The sequence below is a fragment of the Hyperolius riggenbachi genome, chromosome 10 (assembly GCF_040937935.1).
Source record: "Hyperolius riggenbachi isolate aHypRig1 chromosome 10, aHypRig1.pri, whole genome shotgun sequence".
NCBI classification, from domain to species: Eukaryota; Metazoa; Chordata; class Amphibia; order Anura; family Hyperoliidae; genus Hyperolius; species Hyperolius riggenbachi.
Genome location: NC_090655.1, coordinates 187,547,537 through 187,574,651, shown reverse-complemented (window position 1 = coordinate 187,574,651; position 27,115 = coordinate 187,547,537). Strand labels below are relative to the sequence as shown.

The following is a 27,115-nucleotide window of genomic DNA, read 5'->3' as shown; positions in this document are numbered from 1 at the left end:
GAGCGTGATATGGAGGCTGCCATATTTGTTTCCTATTAAACAATACCAGTTGCCTGGCAGCCCTGCTGATCTATTTGGCTGCAGTAGTATTTGAATAACATCAGAAAGAAGCAAGCTTGGCCTAGAGCAAGAGGAGACCCAATGCAGCATAGCACAGGTAAATATTACAGGGCTTGCTTCCTGCACTACTCATCAAGGGGTGGGGGAGGAATAAATGACCCTTACGGAGGTGGTGTGGGGGTTGTGTGGAGGGATAGTTGTGCTTTCAGGGCCCTGGGGACAGTTGTTACATCCCTGCATGCACAATGTTAATCATTCATCTTGGAGATATGCAATAAAGAGCTGTTAAGTGACAGTAAATAAACATGAAATCAGATGCAGGATAGTTTAAAATACCTGTTATATTTATAGGCCTGTGTAGGATCAGGAGAACATTTTTTTTGCAGTTTGCTCATTGTGATAGATTTACTGAAATATAGAGCAGAATTCCAAGAGTACGGGTCTAAATATTCCGTCTAATGTGATTTGGTTTACCAAAAGAGTTTATTGCATGATAAACAACAAAACAAAGTAGAGGAAAAGACATTTTAAGAACCATATTACCATACTACAAAAGTATTAACAGGTGACAATAAAAACCATCAGTTATAAGGTAGAATGTGAGAATATAAAAGTTCTTTCAAAGTGCATAAGGTAAAGGTAGCCATACACCAGATCAACCAGGAGATAGATCTCTTTGTGATCTATTGGCTGCCTACACTGCAAACAGATTTTGAATCTATTTCACAAATCAATTCACAATCTGTGGAGCTGCCGCTACTGCCGCCCCCAGCATACATTACCTGTTCCGGCCGGCGCAGGATTTCCCCTCTCCACTGTCTATTCTCCGCTCTGGGCTCCGGCTTCACTTTACTTCCTGTCGGGGGAGGTTTTAGCAGTAGAGGGCGCTCTACTATTTAAACTTCCCTGGACGGGAAGTAAGTGAAGCCAGCTGGAGCCCAGTGCGGAAAAAAAAGATCTCGGGGACAGCGGGGACATGGGCTGGCGGCTGGCGGAACAGGTAATGTATTGCCGCTAGCGTCGGTCGGACATTCGAACGCTGCAATGGACGGACTCCTGACCCGCCGGCGATCAAGCAAAATTTTCAGCACAAACAGATCGACTGGATCGGTTTCAGACGGAAATCGGTCGATCAGTCAGCGTTTGCAGATCGATTTCACAGCAGATTCGATCACAGTGATCAAATTTGCTGTCTGTCGGCGGGAAATCGAGTACGTGTATGGGCACCTTTAGTAATAACCAAACCATCATGCAATGCTAAAAAATAGAGTAATACAATGTACAATACGTTTGAAACAACACATACATTGTCCATGTAAACTGCCTGAACAGCTCATCTGTCAGAAAGCAAACCTAACCATATAGTCCAGAATACGGCTTTCTATATTCAGACCACCCCTACCAATCAAACTGGAATTTTAGAAAGGCACCTTAAATGCTGTGGACCAACTTGTCAGTTTCCATGATTGTATCAACTCTTTCAAATTGCTCAACAGGAAGGATGGGAGCCTTCCAATTTGTAAATATTGTCTATATAGTAGCTAGCAAAAACACAATTCTTCTAAAGGCCTTGCGCACTTCTGGATTCGGAAATAGAATCAATGTTGGAACAACTGTAGGCTTAACAACTTGCTTAATTACCATACAAAATACTTTCCGAGCCTTCTTTCAGAACACTTGAACCTCTCTACAATGCCAGACCATATGTACTAGCGTGGACCGACAATTACAAAACCAGCCTGGTGATTGAGAGGGATTAATATATGAATCCTATAAGGAGTGTTATACCAGCATAAAAATAACTTAACAGGTTTCTCTAATGCAAGTTCATTTGTTAGATTGTTTTTTAATTTGCTGAAAAATATTGAGCCATGGTTTTTCCAAAAGCGTTACACCTATATCTGATTCTCACGCTAGCATGCAACTTGTTTTAAAAGTTGACAAGTAAGTGGTCAAATACTCATTTAATATTGAAATTGAATCTTTGTGTTTTGCAAATCCCAGTGCAAAAGGGTCTAAGGGAGAAGTGTGTGGTGTGTGTGTGTTGGGGAGGGGAAGGTTCACATGAGAAGAAACAGCCCAGCTGAAGGAGTTGACATCATGAATCTCCTTGTTCCAGCAGCATCACCTGTGAAAATTGTAGTTTATAGTTTGGAACTCTGCTACAAGAAATAGCTGCTGAAGGGCTCCTGATCATGCACTTTAACCTCTTGCCGACCGCCCACAGCTGATGGGCGGCGGCAAGTGCTGGGCCGGAACGACCGCAATACGCGGTGCTGCCGATGGGCGTGTTTAGGCGGCAATCGCGTCAGTGGTGACACGTCCGCCCGCCAGCAAGAGGCTCAGCCCACCCGTCACGTCAACCTGCCGGCCGTTCGGGAGCGCCGGCGGGTTGTTTAGCCTCAGATCGCCACATGTAAAGCGTATAATACGCTTTGTAATGTATACAAAGCGTATTATACAGGCTGCCTCCTGCCCTGGTGGTCCCAGTGATCGAGGGACCACCTGGGCAGGCTGCAGCCCCCCAGGTATGCACCCAAACACACTGACTCTGCCCCCCCCTGCCCTCTGATTGCCCACAGCACCTTTCATTCCCCCCTGCCCACCCCCCAGACCCCTGTTTGCACCCAATCACCCCCCTAATCACCCATCAATCACTCCCTGTCACTATCTGTCAACACTATTTCTTTTATTAGGTCCTAAACTTCCCCCTGGGGGCTTCTGGTCACCCCCCCCCCACCCCTCAGATCCTCCCCAGACCCCCCTCCTGTGTATTGTATACATCTATTCTTCCCTGTAATCACCCACTGATCACCTGTCAATCACCCATCAATCACCCCCTGTCACTGCCACCCATCAGATCAGACACTAACCTGCCCCTTGCGGGCACCTGATTACCCGCTTGCACCCTCAGATCGCCCACACACCTGCCCTCAGATCGCCTCCGAAGTGCATTGTTTACATCTGTTCTCCCCTCTAATAATCCTTGATCACCCATCAATCACCCATCAATCACCCCGTCACCACCTGTTACTGCTACCCTTGAGATCAGACCCTAATCTGCCCCTTGTGGGCACCCAGTTACCCGCCCACACCTTCAGATTTCCCTCAGACCTCCCCCTTATCACCTCCCCAGTGCATTATTTACATCTGTTCTCTCCTCTAATCACCCACTGATTACCTATTAATCACCCCGTCACCCCCGTCACTGCTACCCATCGGATCAGACCCTCCTCTGCCCCTTGCGGGCACCTGATCACCCGCCCGCACCCTCAGATCGCCCGCAAACCCGCCCTCAGATCACCTCCCAAGTGCATTGTTTACATCTGTTCTCTCCTCTAATCACCCACTGATCACCCATCAATCACCCGTCACTGCTACCCATCAGATCAGACCCTCATCTGCACCTTGTGGGCACCCAATCACCCACCCACACCCTCAGATAGCTCTCAGACTCCCCCTGATCACCTCCACAGTGCATTGCTTGCATCTATTCCCCCCTCTAATCACTCCCTGAGACACCCATCAATCACCTCCTGTCTCCACCTGTCACCTCCTAGCACACCTACCCATCAGATCAGGCCCTAATCTGCCCCGTGTGGGCTCCTGATCACTCGACCAAACCCTCAGAACCCCCTCAGACCCCCTTCCGATCACCTCGCCAGTGCATTGATTGCATCTATTCTCCCCTCTAATCACCCCCTGAGACACCCATCAATCACCTCCTGTCACCCCCTAGCACTCTTATCCATCAGATCAGGCCCTAATCTGCCCACTGCGGGCTTCTGATCAACTGGCCAAACCCTCACCCGCCCCACCGCAGTGACAGAATTTTTTTTTTCTGATCACTGCTGGTCTCTGCGACTTAATTGTGGCTGAGACCAACTGTTATGCCACACAATACGCAACCGCCAATCCAAGAAGCTACCATGCCCATCCTTTTCGGTGGAAACCACTCCAAGTTTCTGAACGTAACATTTTTTTGGGGCCTTCTCCTAACATGGGTCTAGTCAAAAAGAATGTATTGCGGTCTTATTGGTCTACGCACCCAATACAGCACATGCCCATGTTCTCTGCTGCCATTTCCAGGTCACCATTTGAGAACATCCTGCGCTTCCTGCACTTCAGTGCTAATACAACCTGTCATCCAGAGGCCACCCTGCTCCACAAAATTTGGCCCCTCATAGACCACCTGTCATCAAAATTTGCAGATGCTTATACCCCTGAACAGGCATTTTGAGGCATTCATTTTCCAGACTACTCCTCATGGTTTTGGGCCCCTAAAATGCTAGGGCAGTATAGGAACCCCAAGTGACCCCATTTTAGAAAGAAGACACCCCAAGGTATTCTGGTAGATGTATGGTGAGTTCATAGAAGATTTTATTTTTTGTCACAAGTTAGTGTAAAATGACACTTTGTAAAAAAACAAAACAATAAAAATCAATTTCCACTAACTTGTGACAAAAATAAAATCTTCTATGAACTCACCATACTCCTAACGGAATACCTTGGGGTGTCTTCTTTCTAAAATGGGGTCACTTGTGGGGTTCCTATACTGCCCTGGCATTTTAGGGGCCCTAAACCGTGAGTAGTCTAGAAACCAAATGCCGCAAAATGACCTGTGGATAGGACGTTGGGCCCCTTAGCGCACCTAGGCTGCAAAAAAGTCTTACACCTGTGGTATCGCCGTACTCAGGAGAAGTAGTATAATGTGTTTTGGAGTGTATTTTTACACATACCCATGCTGGGTGGGAGAAATATCTCTGTAAATGACAATTTTTTTATTTGTTTTACACACAATTGTCCATTTACAGAGATATTTCTCCCACCCAGCATGGGTATGTGTAAAAATACACCCCAAACCACATTATACTACTTCTCCTGAGTACGGCGATACCACATGTGTGACACTTTTTTGCAGCCTAGGTGCGCAAAGGGGCCCAATGTCCTATCCAAAGGTCATTTTGAGGCATTTGGTTTCTAGACTACTCCTCACGGTTTAGGGCCCCTAAAATGCCAGGGCAGTATAGGGACCCCACAAGTGACCCCATTTTAAAAAGACACCCCAAGGTATTCCGTTAGTTGTATGGTGAATTCATAGAAGATTTTTTTTTTTTTGTCACAAGTTAATGGAAAATGACACGTTGTGAAAAAAACTATAAAAATTAATTTCCGCTAACTTGTGACAAAAAATAAAATCTTCTATGAACTCACCATACTCCTCACGGAATACCTTGGGGTGTCTTCTTTCTAAAATGGGGTCACTTGTGGGGTTCCTATACTGCCCTGGCATTTTAGGGGCCCTAAAGTGTGAGGAGTGGTCTAGAAACCAAATGCCTCAAAATGACCTGTGCAATCCTAAAGGTACTCATTTGACTTTGGGCCCCTTAGCGCAGTTAGGGTGCAAAAAAGTATCACACATGTGGTATCGCCGTACTCAGGAGAAGTAGTATAATGTGTTTTGGGCTGTATTTTTACACATACCCATGCTGAGTGGGAGAAATATCTCTGTAAATGGACAACTGTGTGTGAAGAAATCAAAAAAAATCTAATTTACAGAGATATTTCTCCCACCCAGCATGGGTATGTGTAAAAATACACCCCAAAACACATTATACTATTTCTCTAGAGAACGGCAATACCATATGTGTGACCCATTTTTGCAGCCTTGGTGCGCTAAGGGGCCCAAAGTCCAATGAGCACCTTTAGGCTTTAGAGGGGTGCTTACAATTTAGCATCCCCCAAAATGCCAGGACAGTAAACACACCCCACAAATGACCCCATTTTGGAAAGTAGATACCCCAAAGTATTCAGAGAGGGGCATGGTGAGTCCGTGGCAAATTTCATTTTTTTTTGTCACAAGTTAGCAGAAATGGAAACTTTTTTTTGTTTTGTTTTATTATTGTTTCAAAGTGTCATTTTCCACTAGCTTGTGACAAAAATAAAATATTCTATGAACTCACCATGCCTCTTAGTGAATACTTTATGATGTCTTCTTTCCAAAATGGGGTCATTTGGGGGGGTATTTATACTATCCTGGAATTTTAGCACCTCATGAAACCTGACAGGTGTTCAGAAAAAGGAGAGATATGAATTCATTTTAATTTTAATTATATTAATAAAAGTTATATTTTATAATGTACACACTCCAGATAGGAATTATTCTTGTGTTTTCTAAATATTAATCAGGTTATGTGAATTCGGAGATGCTTCAAAATGGGAAAATTCACTTTTGGCACCATAGTTTGTAAACGCTATAACTTTTACCCAAACCAATAAATATACACTTATTGGATTTTTTTTTAATCAAAGACATGTAGCAGAATAAATTTGGACAAAAATGTATATAGAAATTTTACTTTATTTGAAAAATGTCAGCACAGAAAGTTAAAAAAAATAATTTTTTGACAAAATTCATGTCTTTTTTGATGAATATAATAACTAAAAATCGCAGCAACGATTAAATAGCAGCAAAAGAAAGCTGTATTAGTGACACGAAAAGGAGGTAAAATTCATTTAGATAGTAGGTTGTATGACCGAGCAATAAAGCGTTAAAGCTGCAGTGGTCTGAATCAAAAAAAAGCCCTGGTCCTTAAAGTGAACCTAAAGCCTGAAAAAAAATTAGATCAACTCACCTGGGGCTTCCCTCAGCCCCCTGCAGCCGATTGGTGCCCTCGCAGCCCCGCTCAGACGCTCCAGGACCCGCCGGCGAACACTTCCGGTTTGTCCGTCACCGGCCGACAGGCGTGGGAACGCGAGTGATTGTTCGCGTTGCCAGCCTGTATATCAACCCCTATGCTGCTATTGCGGCCAGGAGGCTGCTATTGTGGCTGCAGGGGGCTGAGGGAAGCCCCAGGTGAGTTAATCTCATTTTTTTTCCAGGCTTTAGGTTCACTTTAAGGGGCAAAAAGACTGTGGTCCTTAAGTGGCTAAAAGTAATTTAACTTACATCCACTAATCAAGGAGCTTATACAGATATAAAAAAAACAATTCTGGCACTATGAAAATATGTGTGCCTGAGGTTGGGTTATATACGGTAAATAGTTAATGTTGGTAATTAGTCTTCAGAAAATCCAGGAACATTGCACAGCCATACCTAGAACTGTGATTTTTCAGTCATATCAATATGCAGAGATTTATGCATGGCTTTCATTGCACATATGTCTTTGTACAGGATGGAGGATGTTATGGGGATCTATACTGTAAAGCACTGAAAACATACAACATGCTTTGTTTTGGTATATATCGGCTACGTGATGCACATGCAAGCACGCCAAGTCAGTGTACGAAAAGGTAAGTACAAATTTGTAAGGTTATAAATTACAGTAAAATGATTTCCTAGGTATTTTGCATAGAGATGTATCTGGAGCAGGTTACAAAGTGTCTTGTGTGACCTGAAGCTGCTTTACTATACCTTATAATATAGTTGTGAGCTGCTGTCCTTCATTTTGGTTTAGTAACAATAGTGTTTGAAAGGTAGAGACATTACGGTAATGTACGGGACACAAACTGCACGGATCTGTGAGTACTGTGGCTTTCTGCTGTGAAACAAACTCTGCCCCCCTCTATAATTAATTCAATTACGACTAAATTACTGTTTGTTTGTTTGTGTGTATGAAAATAAATAAATAGGGCCTACAGTTCAACAGCAGTACATGTGCATCACCAACAAGGTAGGCAAGGTAGGCCACTGAACATATTCAAAAATATGATTAAGTAGTACCTTTGAAAATGTTCAATATGAGGATAATGACAGAAGGCAGTTTAATATTAGGCCTAGATGATAAAATAACTTTTTAATTGGCATTTGAATACAACATCTGGTTCCCAAGCCGCAAGTGGAATTTCATATACTTGTTACAACTGCCCAATACAGAGTCTTTTAGGCAACACCTCTGAGGCTATTGCATTATCCCTATTCTCATAGATGAGACTAGTCTCTGGTCTCTAATTGAACATTCTATTATATAGTCAGTTTGATATTTCAGTTATCATGTAGATGGACTATATGGTCATGTGCTATCCCGTTTATGAGATACAACAGCAGATTTTTGCAGCTTGTGCTGTCCCTGGCAGCTATCTCTATTGATCATATTGATCTATATGTATTGTCACTGTGAGTTTACATTAAATCAGGAGGTGATTATCATTTTCAGCATCAGTATATCAATATACATTATCTTGTGCAGAATAGAAAGTGGTGTGAGGGATGTGCAGAGGGTCATAAGCTATATTAGTCATATTGCATGACCTAAAAATAGGATCTTTGAATAGATCTAAGGAGTGATATTTATATGTAACCTGTTGACTTTAAAAGTTATACGAATAAATTACATATTGGCAATTGAACAGCAAGTACTGATGTCTGTGTGTGTTTTGAGTTTGCTTATTATACCATTGCTAGTACATGCCAAAAGTTGCATATATACTGTACATCTATGATACATAGGCTTGATAAGTGTTTATGTGAGTTTAATATTAGAGCCTGCAGCACTGTGTAAAGAAAACTCTTCCAAATAAAATATTTGGTTATAAAACAGCACTGTCAAATTTTAACGGACGATCATTGTAACCATGTGAGGACATCGTGATGGCTGGGTCAGTAAATGTGCAATGGGTCAATAATGCCGCATCTGATCAATTGAAATTTACCCCCGATTTTGATTAGATTGAATCCGCCAGTAAATTGATGCATGTATGGCCTGCCATATCCTGTATTTTGTAAATCAGGTGATAAAACAATCACTACTGCAGTCTACTGTATTACTGTATTATTTAACTCTCACAGCATTCCAGCCAGAAAATCTTCTCCTCTCTTCTCTTCTAGATATGTTATCACAAATCCTCCTTATGAATTTGAGATGGTGCCCACCGACCTCATCTTCTGCCTAATGCAGTTTGACCACAATGCCAGCCAGTCTCGTGCCAGCCTCTCTCACTCCTCGCACTCTTCACACTCCTCAAGCAAAAAAAGCTCATCTGTTCACTCCATCCCAGCTTCAGCAAACCGCCAGAACCGGGCAAAGGCTCGCGACGCACGTGACAAACAGAAGTACGTTCTGGAAGACAGACTGTGATTGGGACCGTAGTGAGGGAGGGTAGGGTGAGATGAGGCATTCATGAGAGTATTACTATGAATGGATGAATCTCATTGACCCACTTTGTAGAACAAAGACCACTTAAGGGGTTATTTACTTATAACAAGAGCCAATCTCTATGCATTTGCTAAAATCTACACTTTCAGTTGCACAGGGTAAAAATTAGAAAAAGAAACTTGTTTGGAGACAAAACCCTCTAGTTATCAGATAGTTTAATGCCCAGGAGCGCTCTACACAAAACAAAATGCAGTTAAAAAGGGTAGTGTTAGAGGATGTTGTTTTAGACTAAAGAGGGGAATTGTGAATGAATACTGTGGCTATAGGCAATAACAGGTGATAAAAACACCAATTCTACAGGATGCATAATGCCGTAGTTGATTGCACAAATATGGCAAAAGCTTAACATTAGCTGTGACGTGTGATTATGTTTCCATATGTGTGTCCATTCCCTACCACACCCATGTCCAAATTTATGCTCTCCTCCCTGCCTCATATGCACTGTCCGTCATCATGTGTTTTAGTCATGAGTGCATGGCATTGTTTGTAATGACTTAACAGTATGTGCAGTTGTTTCTCACGTACAAGACCCTGGACTAGTTTATTTTAAACTAACGGCATCTACCACGGTCACTCTTGTTGTGATGGTCGGCAAATAAGAATAAAATAGGATCAGACTGTCACTGTGGAACCTAAGCATTTACTCCAATATGCAAAGGAATAATTAAAAAGCTAGCCACATCTCACATGTGCTAGGCCTGTGGCAGCATATGTTTCCAGCAGATAAGACCTAACAGTAGCTGAAAATCCAAACCTTTACTTATATAGACATGCAGGTTCGGGAGGCAACAAGAACAAGGGATCCAATTTATGCAAAGAAAACTGCAGCAAAATGAATGCTGGAACCCAGAGCATCCAATCACAATCAATTGATTTAGCAGTCAGAACTTGTATAAATGCTTTGGGTAACTCTACCCTTACTTAAGTTTTCTTTGCCCAATCTTGCAACGTTTACCCCAATAAGTAGCTGAAAATGTGAATACTAAAAAATAGTTTAAGTAATTGTCAGTCATGAGGCAGTTTTTGAGTAGTACATGCTAAAGGAGCAGCTTGTCTCCTAATGGTTTATATGATCTCGTCTGTGTCTGCCATGTTTTATTCTACTATATACGTGGATGAGTCTTAAGCTCTGATGTTATATTTTTTTCCTTACCGCTAACTGTTTGACACTGAAAGCCATCAGTATAGCACTGTACAAAATACACCACCACATTCTACCATCAAAACATTGTTAAAACAACAAATTCAAAAGTACATTTTTTTTTCTTAATGATTGTTACTGGTATATCACTGCAAGTGACCCAAGAAATGGGTACTTTATCATAGATCCTCAGAGCATTTTTTCTGGTTCTTTTTAAATATTTGAAAAGCTGGTAAATGCTTTATATATGTACTAAGGAATAGTTTGAACTTGGTGGTGGTTATGTGTGCCAACTAGGCTGAGCAGTTGATGGCAATTCTTATTATTTATTTATTTTTGTTAAAGACCCGTCAGTTTTTTGAGTACTTAGGCTTACTGTGCATGCCAACTACAGTATGTCAGTATGAGAAAGAATTGCTTCTTAAGATGCATTCACACATTTAAAAAGCCATAAGAGAAGCTGGTGTCAGCTGAGTTTGAGTTTGGAGCTAAAAATAAAGAACACCTGAATTGAAAGGAATATGGAAGTACCATATTTATGTTCTTTAAAACAATACCAGTCTATCAAGCATTAGTGTTTGAATCACCTACCTGAATCAAGCATGCAGCTACTCTAGTCAGGCTTCAGTCAGAAACATCTGATCTGCTTGTCTGCTTAGGGTCTATGGCTAAAAGTATAACATGCAAAATATCAATAGGATAACCCGGCAAGTTGCACTGTTTTAAAGGAAATAAATATGGCAGCCTCCATATTCCTCTTATTTCAGGTGTCCTTTAAAGAAAAAGCTTATGTAAGGAGTGCATAGAGGTTGCTTATTCATAACACATTACTCTGCACTCATATTTGCTACCCACTGGAAAACAAATTAAAAGTCCCTTATGTGCATTTAATAAATGAGTACAGAGCAATTTCTTCTGGGCATGTAAAGGCCTGAGAAAACTTTACAACAGGGGCTACCACAGCACTACTTTGCTCCAGTGTTAAAAAAAAAATGACTGTGAAATGGGAATGCTGCAAAAAGGATACATAAACCCCTTGCAGGGGAGTCTCAGTGGCTTTGGCACTGAGCAACTGTGCCAGAGAAACCATGCATAGGTGTGCCAGTCGTGGGCCCCCTGCCCCATTTCATGGTTGGACTTGATGGACGAATGTCTTTTTTCAACCAAGCTAACTAGGTAACTATGTACTATGCAGGGTAGTTTGGTATGCATGGGTGACGTGTGGTTGAAAAAGGTTTTCAGGAGGGCGACTGATTTTTTTGTTTGCCAGGACATATCACTTCCTGGCAGCATGAAACTGGCAATTGCTTTGGGAGGAAAAAATAAGAAAGGTTACGTACCTATTGCCCAATGCAATTGCATTTTTTTCCTGACAGGATGGGAAAAAAACCTTGCTTGGGTGATATCTCCTAGACTTTTTCTCCCTGCTACGTAAATATTGGTTACGTTGCCTGGTTTGTACGCCAGTAAGTGTGACAGTGAGAAATGCAAAACTGCTCCGACGTTTGTGGGGGTACAGTCCGCTGCAGGCTCTAGCCAGTTCACTGCTTGCCACTCTCCATTTTCCAGACACTTCTGCCTTTACAACCAGAAGTTCAGCAATTAATTCTGGCAAGTTCTGCAATTACATGGGGCCCAGAAAGTGTGCATTATATTACATTAGATCTGTTTGTATATTTGTTTAGGTATGCGAGACAGGAAACCAAAAAGCTCAGTATGCCAGGCAATTGTTAGTTGTGTGAAAGGGGATAACGATAGAAGTTTCTATACAGTAGTTCTCTAACTTCACATTTATTTTAACTTTAAATACTTAAAGTATATCTATAATATTTTAGGTACAATTTCCATTTCGATTTGACCCAAATACAACACATATTACTGTTTATAAAATAAACCCTGCTTAGGCCTGAAAATCCAAAATAAACGGTTTAAAAAGTGTGACTGTTCCATGATGTGGGTAGCCATATTGTTTACCTCTTAGGCAGGTGTCACACTTGGGGGAAGCGCAGATGATTTCACACAATGCCAAATGCAAATTTGTGTTCCTAGCAATTGCGGACAATTGTTACAGTAAAAACACAGACAATTGTTAAAGTACAGTGGTGTAATTATAGCCCCGGAGGGCATGGGAACTGGGGTGGGGTGGGTTCAGCCCTGTACCTAATATTATTATGCAGAATGGGCAGCAGAAGCTTAAAGGGACTATGAGCAGTGCAGAAACTATGGAAAGATGCATACCATTTTGAAGCTCTCTTTCTCCTCTTTCCAACGATATATAAACCGCCGCCCTACTCCTTTTAGTTTTCGCTATTTTCACGATCAAAATCGGCTGCCGCTATTTAGATTGCGAAAATATCGAAAACTAAAAGGCGTAGGGCGGCGATTTATGTGTCGTTGGAAAGAGGAGAAAGAGAGCTTCAAAATGGTATGCATCTTTCCATAGTTGCTTGTATTACACAGGAGGACTTTTCCTCAAAGTCGGCAGCTGAATGGAGCTGCCAACTTTGGGGAAAAGTAGTTCTGTGTAATACAAGTAACTGGAAAGATGCATACCATTTTGAAGCTCTCTTTCTCCTCTTTCCAACGACACATAAACCGCCGCCCTACAGCTTTTATTTTTTCGTTATATTGCTGCAAATTTGATCGCAAAAATAGCGAAAACTAAAAGCTGTAGGGCGGCGGTTTATATATTGTTGGAAAGAGGAGAAAGAGAGTTTCAAAATGGTATGCATCTTTCCATAGTTTCTGCACTGCTCGGAGTTCCTTTAATTATACTTTACAAGCTCCTAGCGATCGCCAGGTCTCTTCCACCTCCTGGTTAGTTAGCAAGTGCTGTGCAACCAGCCAATTACCATGCAGCTTCAGTCCCCACATAGTAATTGGCTGGTTGCATGGCACTTTTTAACTAACCAGGAAGTGGAGGAAACATGACAATTGCCAGGAGCATGTAATGTATAATTAGGCTTCCACTGTGCATTCTGCATAATAAAGACTTTTGGTACAAGACCCCCCTAGCTCCTGGCCCACCAACATTTCTTTGCAGAGGGAGGCCCGGTCAAATATAGTTACACCCCTGTTAGAGTAGCTAATGATTTTCGATGACTAATCGCATGTAGCATGCAATAAAGTAGCGCATGAACAAAATTGCATCCCCAAAACACAGAGGGTTCCTGAAATTGCAGCAGGACCACAGGAAAACATTATGTGCATTTTCACATGCGATTTCGCATTGCGGCAGAACACAGTCATTTTCTCAAGTGTGACCCCTGCCTTAGAGCTCATTTGTTTAGTATACGGTTCACTGCAGTGTACATAGCATCCAGTACAAAGGAAGATCAGACATGGCACTCCCATTAATGCAGTGTGGTACAGTGTGAGAATTCACTGCTGTGCAAATTTCTATGCACTGCCACATTCTTTATAAGAAGTAAGGTCAGTGTTAGAATGGACAGCAGGTGGCTATGTGTTGCTGTACCTGCTTCCTCTAGCATAACATAGTACTTCCCTGGTGACATGTGTCATGCATGTGTCCACACTCCCTGACTTTGTATGGAAAGTTTACATGGCACAGATGGCAACATTCTCCCAAAATGCTCATGAGAGGTAGACTTTGAAATAGTTAATTAAAAGCTTTTAAGTGAAAAATAGTGGATCTTGGCAAAAGATTATCGTTAGGTTATAATATTGTATGAAAACAATTTATGCAGGCAAACTTGTATCATAGGCCATATATTTTATTTAATTAGGAGATAGTCTCCAAGAGAATGCACTGCTTTCATTTGCAGTAAAGTCTCTAGAGCCCATTCTATGTGAGTATGGTACTCAGTTTGTCCTACTGTGATAACTCAGGGACATATATGAATCACATTTTAATTGTAGTTAAGTAGTGTAAAATTCATGGAAGTGAGATTTAAAGCCGATGGTCAAAATTAATGGAATCAAGTAATCTATTAATACAGTATGTGCACAGTTTCCCAGTATGGGAAGGTGCTTATGCTAATAATTCAAGGAGGGAGTTTGTGGAGGATGGGATCAAGTAAGTTAGGGATCTTATAGAGAAGGTTGTAAGTCTTTTGATCCTCTTGAAGACCTAAGTGAGCAGATCATGGTAATGATTTGACAATGGCAGTCTGATATTAGTAAAGTTGCAGCACAAGGTATACTTGTCAAACTTGTAATAGTATGGTTGTAAACTGAGTAAACTTGAACATATAACAAAGCAATTAAATCAGCCCCTACCTGCTCTTAACACTACCTCCACTCTACCTACACTAGCCAATAGCCAAAGTGGGAATTGCATATTGGTTAAACATTTTAATGCCCACGTTTTTGTGACTTGGCCCCATCTGCATAACTTTTTCAGATCAAAAGATTTGGTAAGTTGTGCTATCACTGTGGAAAATGTGTTTAGGTGTAAAATGTCTTCAGTTTATTAATGACACTTTTATAGGGATTTCACCTGGTTGTTCTACTCTTTATAGACACACTAGGGCTAAATTATCAAGGCAAGTACAAATAAAATGGAAGCAAACATGGAGGAGTTGCCCAGCACAACAATCAGGATTCCTTGTTTCATTTCACAGCTAAAATCTGATTTGACAGCTAAAATCTGAGGTTGCTTTGGTCAATTTCTCCAATTTTCATCAGTTTTTCCTGCACCAATGTTGGTAAATAAGGCCTTGTAAGTTTGGAGTCCAAGCAGGAAAGGGAAAAGCGCACTTAAAGCTTTTGTTCTGATGAAAAAAATGTGTCTTACACCCTGTAAGCTTGCATGAGATATGCGCTGTCCCATCACTGCATACATTCTATAGATCCACTGACATTGTGAGCACATTAGACTTTCGGGTTCCATAGCTGAACAATTCACCTTAAAAGCAGAATGTGAGTATGATGATTCTGTCGGAATGCTGTTTCCTCCCACAAACTTCTCAGTGTATGTTGCTATATGGAAGAAAATGTGTAGAGGAACATATAGTGCCAAATTCTCTAGAACCAAGCCGCGCAGTGCCTTATTGCATGTTACCTGGTACAACCATGCTTAGCATCTATGGACACTGCTTCCTATTCTGGTTTCTCTTCATACATTTCATGTATGTTCTGTAACTACATTTGAGAATAAAAAGAGAACAAAAATCAAATATTTCCTCCATTCTTTCCCATGCAAAAACAATATACAGTATGTATATATATATATATATATATATATATATAACATTTATTTATTTTACATGCACTGGGTGTTAAAGTGATAGTGACATGAAATGCTAGCAGTATGGCATTCATGTATGCTCTTATGACATAATATGGTGCTAACATTCTTGTCTAAGTTCCTTACTCTACTTTTTTAATATTCTGTTTAAAGCTGGAGGCACACTTGTCTGTGCAGAAAACCATGAATTTTCTGCCATGTGCTGCGATTTGCAGTGCAGCCCATTAACTTTCATTACGTGTAATTCCGTATGAGTTTTCCACTCTGTGGCAAAACGTACACAATTCAAACAAGTGTGCTCCCAGCCCAATACCTGGAACCCACTAGAGCACAGTTCCCCAACCCTGTCCTCAAGGCCCACCAACAGTACATGTTTTGCAGAAAGCCACACACATTCACAGGTGAGGTAATTAGTGTATCAGCAGAGCTGATTAACTACCTCTGTGGATTTCCACAAAATATGCACTGTTGGTGGGCCTTGAGGACAGGGTTGGGGAACACTACACTAGAGCATTGTGAGGGTTTAGGGAGCGCTTTAAATCGCTAGCAATTTCCCTAAATGCTCTACCAATGTAAATAAATTCCACAGTAGCAATTGCGATTAGCAAAAGCGCAATCACAGGCCATGCAGCATTTTGGCAGCGTTTGTGCTTCAATATAAAGTATACACAAGTATAGTGATTTGTGTGCGATTTTAAATTGCTGCAAACTGTAAATGAAAATTATAATAAATTGAAAGGTCCATTCAGATTTAAAATCGATAATTGCAAATCGCTATCACAATCACTATCAAAAAGCTTACACTTTTTAAAATCGCTATCAAAATTGCCAGAAAACAGGAAATCGCTTACAAAAAAAACTGCTTAAAAACTTTTAGAGATTGCACTAGCGATTTGTAGTGGGTTCCAGGCCTAAATAGGATTTCTGTTGGTGATCTGAACTATTCAAGCTGCTGACCCGCTGGTCAGAATTTTTTAACTCTTTAATTGGCTGGTAGCTGTAAACTTAAAGGTAACTAGAATTTTAAAATATAATATGGCTGACTCATTTATAATTTTGTGTGAGTGAAGCAGACATGAGAACGAGAGCAGTCTCATGCATGAGAGTATGATGTAAAGCTACTGACTTGCGTGCAGTTTGCTGCATGTAAACAGTTAAAGGACAACTGTAGCAAGAGGTATATAGAGGCTGCTATATTTATTCCCCCTTAAAGAAAACCTGAACTGAAAATAAAAATTCAAAATAAACACGCACAGGTCATACTTACCTCCCGTGTAGTCTACTTATCAATCTCTTTCTCCTCTCCTGCGTCCCAATTGTTCACTGTGATCAAAGGAATTCTCCAACCTTCATTTTGAAAATGGCCATTACCCCATAATGGTCCGCACACTGTTAAACTGTAACATCTCCCACTTGAGCCATAGGGAAACATGTTGTCCTCTCAGCTATAACTGACAGCAACTGATATATAACTGACAGCAACTGATATATTTCATTTCTGACAAAATGTTGTCAGAAATGGAGGGGATTGTTGTCAGAAGAAAATGGTGAGTTTCTAAGAGGAACTCATGGCAAGGTAACTATGTAATGTTCATTGAAGTTACCTCATATGTTTTTTTAAATAATTTTACTCAGTTCAGGTTCCCTTTAAGACATAACAGTTGCCTGGCAGCCCTGCTGATCTATTTGGATGCAGCAATGTCTGAATAACACCAGAAACCAGCATGCAGCTAATCTTGTCAGTTCTGACATTAATGTAGGAAACATCCGATCTGCTGCATGCTTGTTCAGAGGATTAGCAGGACAGCCAGGCAACTGGTATTGCACAAAAGGAAAAAAAAACGTGGCAGCCTCCCTACAGTTGTCCTTTAAAGGTGCCGCTGTGTCATACTATGCTAAGAACAAAAAATAATTTCTGTTACTCATCAAACATAATGATTGTAGCTAGTCAGTAAGCCCATGCAATGACATTTTTTCCCCTGAAAGTAAACCTTATGCGAAAATAAACTTATATAATGATTGTATGTGTAGTACAGCTAAGAAATAAAGATAAGTAGCAAAGAAAATAGTCTCATATTGTTTTCCAGTACAGGAAGAGTTAAGAAACTTCAGTTGTTATCTATGCAAAAGAGTTTCTCTGAGCTCTTCAACCCAACTTGGTGGAAGACGGTCCTGTTTTCTGAAGCAGTTATCTCAACCTGTGTCTCGCTGCTTCTTGGTTGTTTAAGGTTTTACTGCAGTGAAATTCAAAAGGTCATTAGAGTCATTAGAGTGTTATTTGTAAACTGCAAATATGACAGTCTGATGCAGACAAAAAAAGCTATATAACTGAAAATAAAAATATATATTTTTTGCTACTAATGTTTTATTAATTATCCATACTACACATACAATTCATTGTCATACGTTTATTTTTGCTTCAGTGTCAATTACGTATGACCACTCTGGACATCCAATCAGTGTTAATTGAGGTGAAAAAGTGCTTATATTTTCCTCTGTGTTCTAATCTAGAGCACACGTGTCACACTCTAGTCCTCAAAGGCCCTATACATGCCAGTGTTTAGGATGGACTTAAAAATGGAAAAATGTGTTCTACTAAATGAACCACACACCTTTCCTGATTCAGTCCCATCAGTTAATTTGAGCTGTGCCAAAAATGTGTGAGGATCTTGGACTTCGAGGACTGGAGTTTGACATCTCTGTTCTAGAGACTCTTCAGACCCCTCCAGACTACTTTGTTTCATCCAGCCGTCCCTCAGTTTTACAGTTGAATGGCCCATTTGGAACTCCAGTTGGATCTTCAGGGCACATGTGCTGTCCATGTGCAGGCCCTCTCTGTACGTGCTTCTGCAAAGCTGTGTGTCATGCAGGACATGCACAGTACCAATCCATTTCAAACTGTGCATGCCCAGGATGCTCTTGGCCACAACTGCTGTGCACAGCTGTGCAGCAGCATGATAAACGGGGGCATGTTGAGTGTACTACTTATGCACCAGGGTCTGACTGGTCCTAGTAGCAGGAAGGAGTGGAGGCTGGATGAAGGAAGAAGCCTGGAGGAGTCTGAAGAGTCTTTGAAACATCGGGTTAAGTATATATTAACAGTTTTATTGACCTTAGTTACACTTTAAGACCAACTGGGGTCCATAAGACAGCATATAGGCACCTTAAAAAGTTGTATAGAAGGCAGCCACTGGTGTAACAATAGGGGATGCGACCCCTGCCATCGCAGGGGGGCCCGGGGCTCCCCTAGGGCCCGCTCAGAGGCTTTTGGGGGCAGGAGGGATTGCAGCATAAGAAGAGAGTGTGGCTGATCGGTGGGGAGGGGGAAATTCCCCCCCGCCCTCCCTCACCTCGGGCCCTCCTCTCAGCGCTCCCCCTCCTTCAATCATTGGTGGCAGCGGGCAGGCAGCAGCGGTGGCGGCAGGATGAATACATTACCTTCTTCTTGCTGGAGGACTTCTGTTCTCTAAGAGCTTCTTGCAATTTCCTGTGTAAACAGGAAGTTGCTCTTAGAGAACGGAAGTCCTCCAGCGAGAAGGAGGTAATGTATTCATCCTGCCGCCACCGCCGCTGCTGCTGCCTGCCCGCTGCCACCAATGATTGCAGGAGGGGGAGCGCTGAGAGGAGAGCCCGAGGTGAGGGAGGGGGGGATTTCCCCCCTCCCCACCGATCTGCCACACTGTCCTCTTATGCTGCGACCCCTCCTGCCCCCAAAAGTCCCTGAGCGGGCCCTGGGGGGCGGATTTTTTTTTTGCAGGGGGGCCCAGGGCGGGGATTTCTAGGTACGCCCCTGAAGGCAGCCTTACTTTTATTTTTAGTATGTGGTTATAGTTCTGCTTTAAAGAGACTCTGTAACATCAGAAACATCCCCTGGGGGGTACTCACCTCGGGTGGGGGAAGCCTCCGGATCCTAATGAGGCTTCCCACGCCGTCCTCTGTCCCACGGGGGTCTCGCTTCAGCCCTCTGAACAGCCGGCGACAGACCCGACTGTAAATTCAATATTTACCTTTGCTGGCTCCAGCGGGGGCGCTGTGGCTGCTCTCGGCTCTGAAGTACACGGAAATACCCGATCTCAGTCGGGTCCGCTCTACTGCGCAGGCGCCGGAAACTTGCGCCTGCGCAGTAGAGCAGACCCGACGGCGATCGGGTATTTCCGCCTACTTCGGAGCCGACAGCCGTCAGAGCGCCTGCGCAGGAGCCAGGAAGGTAAATAATGATGTCATTTTGCACGGAGGGCTGCAGCGAGACCCCTGAGGGACGGAGGACGGCGTGGGAAGCCTCATTAGGATCCGGAGGCTTCCCCCACCTGAGGTGAGTACCCCCCAGGGGACGTTTTGACGTTACAGATCCTCTTTAAGTGGCTTTGATCATGAGATGTGGCCTGCAATGGATACCCACCAAGTTTACAGACCAAAAAATATAATTTTACAAACTAATAAATGTGCTGTGTATCGTATAGATAGAAATACACACTCTCAATAATTGTCACCTGGAAAGGTTGTTCTGTGAACAAGACCTGAACAGACATATAGCTGTTCTGTACTATGCTGAGCAACAGGGATAGAATAAGCGAGAGGAGCCCTGCTGCTGGCATTACAATGAAAGAACTATTGAAGCTGGTTATTAGTGATCCTACATGAAAGACCACCAGTATATCTTCCCTGGTATTGTGGACAATTATACTTACACTGGTGTGTGTACAGCCTTAGTATCTTAGAGAGCTTATAGGCAAGACTGTCAAACCATACTTTTAATAACCAAAATATATAATTCAGGTTCTGATGCTTGCTGCATTCAGTCACTTCAGTATATCAGCAGCAATGCAATACCTTAAAGTACATTATTAAAGTATTTTTTTGTAAAAGATGTCACAACTATTGTGCTATTTTTATTTTCTTTCATGGTATTATTTGGAACATAGAATATGAAAAAGACAAAGTATGAAAAGCCCTACAGGCTACTGTGTATGTAATAACTATATGAACACTCCAGAATAGGTGTTAGTTTAGTGCTAGTATTAATGCACTAAATCAGGCATGGGCAAACTTGGCCCTCCAGCTGTTAAGGAACTACAAGTCCCACAATGCACTGCAGGAGTCTGACAGCCACAGTCATGACTCATAAAGGCAAATGCATTGTGGGACTTGTAGTTCCGTAACAGCTGGAGGGCCGAGTTTGCCCATGCCTGCACTAAATCATCTAAAAACTTTCCCCCTCTTTCTTAGCATGAGCGCATAGCTCACAGGGGTGACATTTCACATGGATTTTCATAGACATGGAGAGCAGCAGGAACATAATAATTTTCAGATTGAAATTAGAAAAGTGATTGATGTAGAACTAGTTAATTATCTACTATAACTATCAGCGTAGAAGGCAGTTTTAGGACTACCGCCTAGAGGCCTGCAGCGGGTCGGGTACCCGTGGGTAACCCGCAATGCGGGTCGGGTGCTGGTACCCGAATTGCTGATACTGCGGGTGCGGGTCAGGTTGTGGGTAGCGCGGTGCGGGTCGGGTGCGGGTAGCGGTTCTGCAGCTGCGGGTCGGGTGGCGGGTAGTCAAAACAAGCATAAGATAATTCTGTATCTTTTGCCTTCCCAAAATCTGTGATGAATGCTGGCACCAGGATACCGACAAAAAAAAAATCTTTAAAAACACTTCTTTGGTTTTGGTTTGTGTATAAAAAAAAAGGTTTTATTTACTTTACAGCTCCCCAATATTGCTTTAAATATGTACTTTAGAAGAAAATGGAAAACGCGGGTCTGCGTGTGCGGGTATCAAATTCACCAGAAAGCGGGTTGCGGGTGCGGGTCTGAAAAATTAGACCCGTGCAGGCCTCTACTACCGCCTACTGAGAAGTCTCTTGGGGTAATGGAAAGTCCATCAGAGGTGTTCACTGGTACTGACTTTACCTGAATTACTCTAAGCTATCTTAAGGGGCCCATACACTCAGCCGATTTTCTGGCCGACCGATCGATCCCGATCGATCGATCGATTGATCGTTTGCAAATCGGTTGGCCAATCGACCGATCGATGGCCGATTTCGATCGATTTCGATGGATTTCCATCGAACTGGCAGGATGGAAAATTTAGGTCGATCTGATGAGATTGCTTATCAGTTTGCATTGGCCTTAATGGAAATCTGATGGCAAAAAAATGCCATCAGATCGAAATTCAATAGATTTCAAACTGAAATCTATTGGAATTCTATCCTGGTAAAAAATGTTCTAAAAACGCATCAGATAGATCATCAGATGCATTTCTTATCTATCTGCTGCCAATCTTAAGAGTGTATGGGCACCTTTACTCTCTCTGAGATGCAGTCATGGAAATAATTAGGTTTGATACCTCACAAAGCTAGATTGCAAGACTGAAGAGTCTACATTAGCCACATAACCCTTGAAAGACAAGCTGTAGTACACTTCTACTCACCTGTCAGCTTAGATGCAGGGAATTAACTTGTGTCAACAGCAAATGTTAAATGACTCACGTAGATTACCTTTCTCTCTAAATTGCAACAAGGACGAATAGAATTGGCCAAGGTATGGATCCTCCCAGTTCTGCATGCACTAGAGGCTTCTGTGGGCTTCCTCTTCCTTCTATAACTCTGTCCTTGTGAAACCCTCTGTAGAAAAATGACAACATACAAGTAGAGGATATATATCTATATACTATCAGAGGTCACTAGTTCAAGCCCCTTTCCCGCTGGAAAGCAACAACAATATAATGTAGTGCATTTAAAGATATTTGTCATAATGGGCACTACAGGCTGTTCCAGCTGCCAAGGGGTTTCCATTGTTTGGTATTTTCCTGTTACTCTTATTGTGTAGTGTGTAATTTGTTCTTTGATTTCAGCTTTAACAAGAAGTTCTGATCTGAACTGGCTGTTTTTGTCGCTACTGTCTTTATGTGGCTCCTCACTGCCGGCTTGCTTGCTATTTCGCATGCACCCTTGTGCTTTTTGATTGGTTGTCCCCATTTCAAAATCCTTCAGTTGTCCTTCCTCCCTGTTCAGTGTCATACTGTGTTTGTTTTTTATGTTAGTTCGTATAGTTACACCATGGTGTGAAGTACACAAGGGAACTATGGGCCAATGAGATTACTACCAGATTTATCAGTTTCATTATATTTTCTAAATCTGAATTTTAGCCCTATGAATATATGATGTGCAGTTAGAGATCTCTGCCAAAGTCTCCTCAAATGTAAATATATTTTTGCAGGCAGTAAATCAACTTACATGTGTTATATCAATCAACAGTTTAACACTACCTTTCAAAATATTTTCTAACTCAAAGTATGTTGCTGAAATATGAGTGTTTATTCCTTTGAAGTTTAAGTAGACCCTGGTTTAAAATGTTAAATTAATCTTGTGGATGACAAAGTCCATTTTCTTTGGCATAGCTATCAAGAATATTGTATACATTTGAAAACATGCACATCTATTTAATTGCTCATTACATCTGAGATATTACACAGTAAAATGCTAGCACACGTACTGTACACAGTGTAATATCAGATGCTCTCTGTGACCTGTGACAGTGGCTGTTATCAATGTCTCTAAAAAACATTTTAATAGGCATGAGATGATTAGCAAGGATGCATTAGTGTCGAAAGGCAGGATAAAAAGAGCCTGAAATGATGTAAAAATAGTCGATATACAGGTAAGAATGTCTTCTAAGCATCATTATTTGCCATTGCCTGGTGTCTATTTTATAAGATGAAACTATGAGGTTGATGCCCAAAGCAGCTTTTTTTAAGCTTCAGTAGGTCCCTGGTTAGTAATAAAGAAAGGGTGGTTTGGCAAATTTAAGCAATGGTTTTGGATGTCCTAAGTTGCAGTTATCTACAGACCTTTAGGGCTAATTTCCAACTGCAGTTGATCTGTGTGCTCAGCAAGCAGTTACCAGGTAGCAGCAAGCAGTTGTGAGAGTTTGAGAGGCTTTTCACTGCCTGGAAAAGGGGCCTTAGCCATGAGGAGCAGGGTTTTTCTGTGGCTCTAAATAAATAGCATAATTCTGGCTTATGATTTAGGAATTATTTAAGCATTAGGGCACAGTCCTATGGGTTTGTTAATTAGCATGGCAAAATCAGTCTGATCATTACCAAAATCTTGTTCTTTATAATCAATTTTATTCAATTTTTAAAATATAAAAACACTAAAATAACTATGCAAAAGACAGAACGAAAAGGTAAAGCTCAAGGTCGTTTGTCCGTATTGTTTATTTTGTACAACCCATTATTGAGCTTTCTGTATCTCACAGAACTTGAGAATAATCTATTTTAAAATACCAATTTTAGACACATCTCTGCATAGGTCAGTGAGAAAGGCTGTGCATGATGCAGAGGCTATGGTAGAAGTCCGATTTAGGCTACAATGAAAGTCTATGGAAACTTACACAGCATTGCGATGTGACAGAAGTAGCAAAATCAGTGCAAGCCGGCCACAAACTCTGCAGTGATCCATGATCCATGCCTACCACACGGATTATGCATCAATGCAAGTCTATGGCAATGCAGTACGTGTAAACGACCAATCGTGGTAGCTGTGTGCATTTGCAGAGCGACGGGAAATCCAGTGACACACTTCCTCTCCAACAAGGAGTACGTCACTGAGTGGGGAGCGGCGCTATGCATACCCTGGGTAATATGAACGGGGACATAGTGCAGTATGACCGTCCTGCCCTGGGCTCTCCTGCCACAGGACAATCACACTGCATAATATGTGAAACTAGCCTTAGAGCTCAAGACAGTATTTACATATGCCCACGATCAGGTATTCCGCGGCCCTAAGGACTTGAGCTGAGAGGAAACTAGTCTATGTGCAGGGACCATGCAGCAGTTGTGTCAGATTGATTACAATTCCTGTAGTTTACATTAATATCAGTTCACAAAAAGGAGGTGATTATTTTTCACAAACTCAAATAGGGGGAAAAAAATATATAATTATGGCACATGGTCAACCGTTTGAAGTCTACAAAACAGGCCAAATAGAAACAAAACTCGAAATGACGATCAGAAGTGACAGCGCAAGCTAAGGTTTGGGCGGGGGTGGATGAGAGAAAGTAGATAAAAACTGTATTAAAAAATAATAATCCTAAACATTATATATGAAATGTGTTCATCTGATCAGAGATAGGCTTTTAACATGCTATCGTTGAAAGGTTGCTTTGAGGCACAACTGGCTGTTCTCGAATGAAATATGTCCCACTATGTGTCACATACCGACTAAATGGCTTTTTAAATGGAGCTGAAATTATTTTGATGTGTACACATCTCAAGGTTTTAATACAACGCACTGTTAAAACGACGCATCCAGATCCGTCTCTTTAAAACCTCATTCATAATTCAGAGCTTGTGATGTGTTCTAAGAGATCTGGGAGCTTTAAAAGAACAGGAATTACACTGAAATATTCCAGTTTTATTAGAGAGACAGTTAACCCCCTCATCTTCCAAACAGAGAGCGCTTACAATGCACGAGCAAAAACACAAATATGGCTTCTCCTTTTGCTATTTCAGGGCTACACAGTCTTATGGTGATTTGCTTGGAAAAAAATAAATTAAACTTTATCGGGAGATGAAACATGCCACTTATAAACAATGGAGTCAAGCTACTGGACCATAGCTCCATAAAATAGAGTAATTTAACCAGCAGCAATAGGTTAAATCACTGTTTGATATTACTGAGAACATTGAAATCATAATTACATACTGGTGTAAACAGGAGCATGTTGTGATAAATAGACCTCAGAGAGCCAAACGTGAAAGCTTAATGTGGTACAATTAGCCCTTGCAGTACAATGTTGCCTGAAAGTATTTGCAGGTTTCTCCTCTACATTAGTAAGAAGCAACACCCATAATGCATCAGTTCAGGGCAGTGGGTGGAATATGCAAATCATTACTATATGGCCATAATTGGTCACATGTATACCCAGCACAATAATAATGTAGGTGAAGTTGCCATAAGAGCAGATTTTCCACTGTTTTCGCATTGCTGCAGTTTTTTCTTTATCACAATTTTTTTTCACTCATTTTTAATGATTGTTTGAATTTATTTGGCTTCCAGCACTAACTATGCCTGTTTCCCTTTTCCCATTTTGTCTTCCCCTCAAAACCACTTTTCCATTTATTTCCTGCCTTCACCCTTTGCTGCTACTAATCCTTCTTGCTTCTGTCTTTATCTCTGCCCACAATTCTTATTCTTTGCATTATGCCTTTCCTCTGTTATACTTTTTTTGGCACTTACGTTTTGTATTTATTTTATCACATAAATACTGCCTTCTTTGCATGATACCCCTTATGCCCTTCTTGTTTTCCTCTTCCTATCTCCCCAATCTTTGCTTCACAGCAGAAAAGAAATGGTATACAGATGAAATGGAAAACGCTTACCCCAGAAACATTCAGATTAAGCCAATGAGCACACACATGGCTAATCAGATTAATCAATACAAATCAACAAGCAGCTTGATTCCGCCAATTCGAGAGGTCGAAGATGAATGTTGATTCAAAAAACTGAACTTTTTAGGGGGGGGGGGGGGGAGAAACATCAAAGAACTGTTCACAGAACTTGAAGACGTATCCAGACTTGCAAAACAATCTAATTCTTGCAAGCAAAACTGGTACTTCAGGAGTGTCATTGCTCAATAGGCCTGTAAGAAGCAAGACTTTGTTTTGTACTTCCAGCAGGTATACAGTGACTGGACAAAGCAAGTGTACATTATTTAATTTATAAACGGACAGCATCTATATAGTCATGTATAGCCTCTAGTGTTTTAAATTATTTTTATTCATTAGAAAGAAAAATATATATATATTTTTTGTCAAGTCTTTGCCCAAAAAATAAGGATGAAAAACAGCCATTTATATGGGAAAGTGATGAAGGGACATGTGTCAAACTTACTTTCAGTACAACTAAACACTTTCCTTTGGAGAAGACCAAGCACGCCTCCTCCTTGGACATCACCACACCCTGGATGCTCAGCAGGTTACCCTTGTGTTGGAAAGATAAAATAAAGGATGTTGCTGATGAACTATTTCATGTTTCTGCCACAGAGTATTGTATGAGATCGGGATAATCCTGGTCAAAATTGTTTTGTTACATTTCAGTTATCACAGTCAGTGAATATTATCAATGAAGGATCTCATGGGTTCGTATACTGCTGTTATATGAACACAATATTCAAAAGGGCAACTACTCAGGCTAGAGTTTTGTTCTTTACCTTTTGATTGTTTCTTTTTCTACTTGCAATATTAAAATGCTGTCATTTTCATATGCAACCCATTCACAATACATCATGTTGTTAATCTAATCACCATTTCATCAACAATCAAAATTTTTGCATCAGATTAAATATATATTTCCTTCTTTATCAACATAATTCTGTTGAGCAAATCAAAATTAGGGGTCTATAGGTAATGCCTTGAAGAGGCTACTGAAGCGTAACAAATGCAGCTGGATAGTTCAAGATAATCACAGACAAAGCAAATGGTCACTTGGTGAACACTTTAGTTGGTTACTTGGTATTCCTCATTTCTTTGCTTTAATCACGTTAGGC

At 41.4% G+C, this 27,115-nt stretch overlaps 1 protein-coding gene across 12 annotated transcripts in view; it reads left to right on the top strand.

Annotated features, from left to right (window-relative positions):
• The window catches only part of KCNMA1 (potassium calcium-activated channel subfamily M alpha 1), a 759,662-nt gene extending 733,069 nt beyond the window's left edge, over positions 1-26,593 (top strand). For 7 of the 12 annotated variants that reach the window (XM_068255423.1, XM_068255413.1, XM_068255412.1 and 4 more), the window contains 4 exons: positions 7,235-7,353; positions 8,888-9,112; positions 22,086-22,105; positions 25,909-26,593. In XM_068255423.1, coding sequence (XP_068111524.1) covers positions 7,235-7,353; positions 8,888-9,112; positions 22,086-22,105; positions 25,909-26,063 — 519 coding nt within the window. In that variant the 3' untranslated portion in view covers positions 26,064-26,593. The remainder of the gene's footprint in view (positions 1-7,234; positions 7,354-8,887; positions 9,113-22,085; positions 22,106-25,908) is intronic. The other 5 variants (XM_068255414.1, XM_068255422.1, XM_068255421.1 and 2 more) reach the window with 3 other exon arrangements.
• Positions 26,594-27,115: the final 522 nt, after the last annotated feature.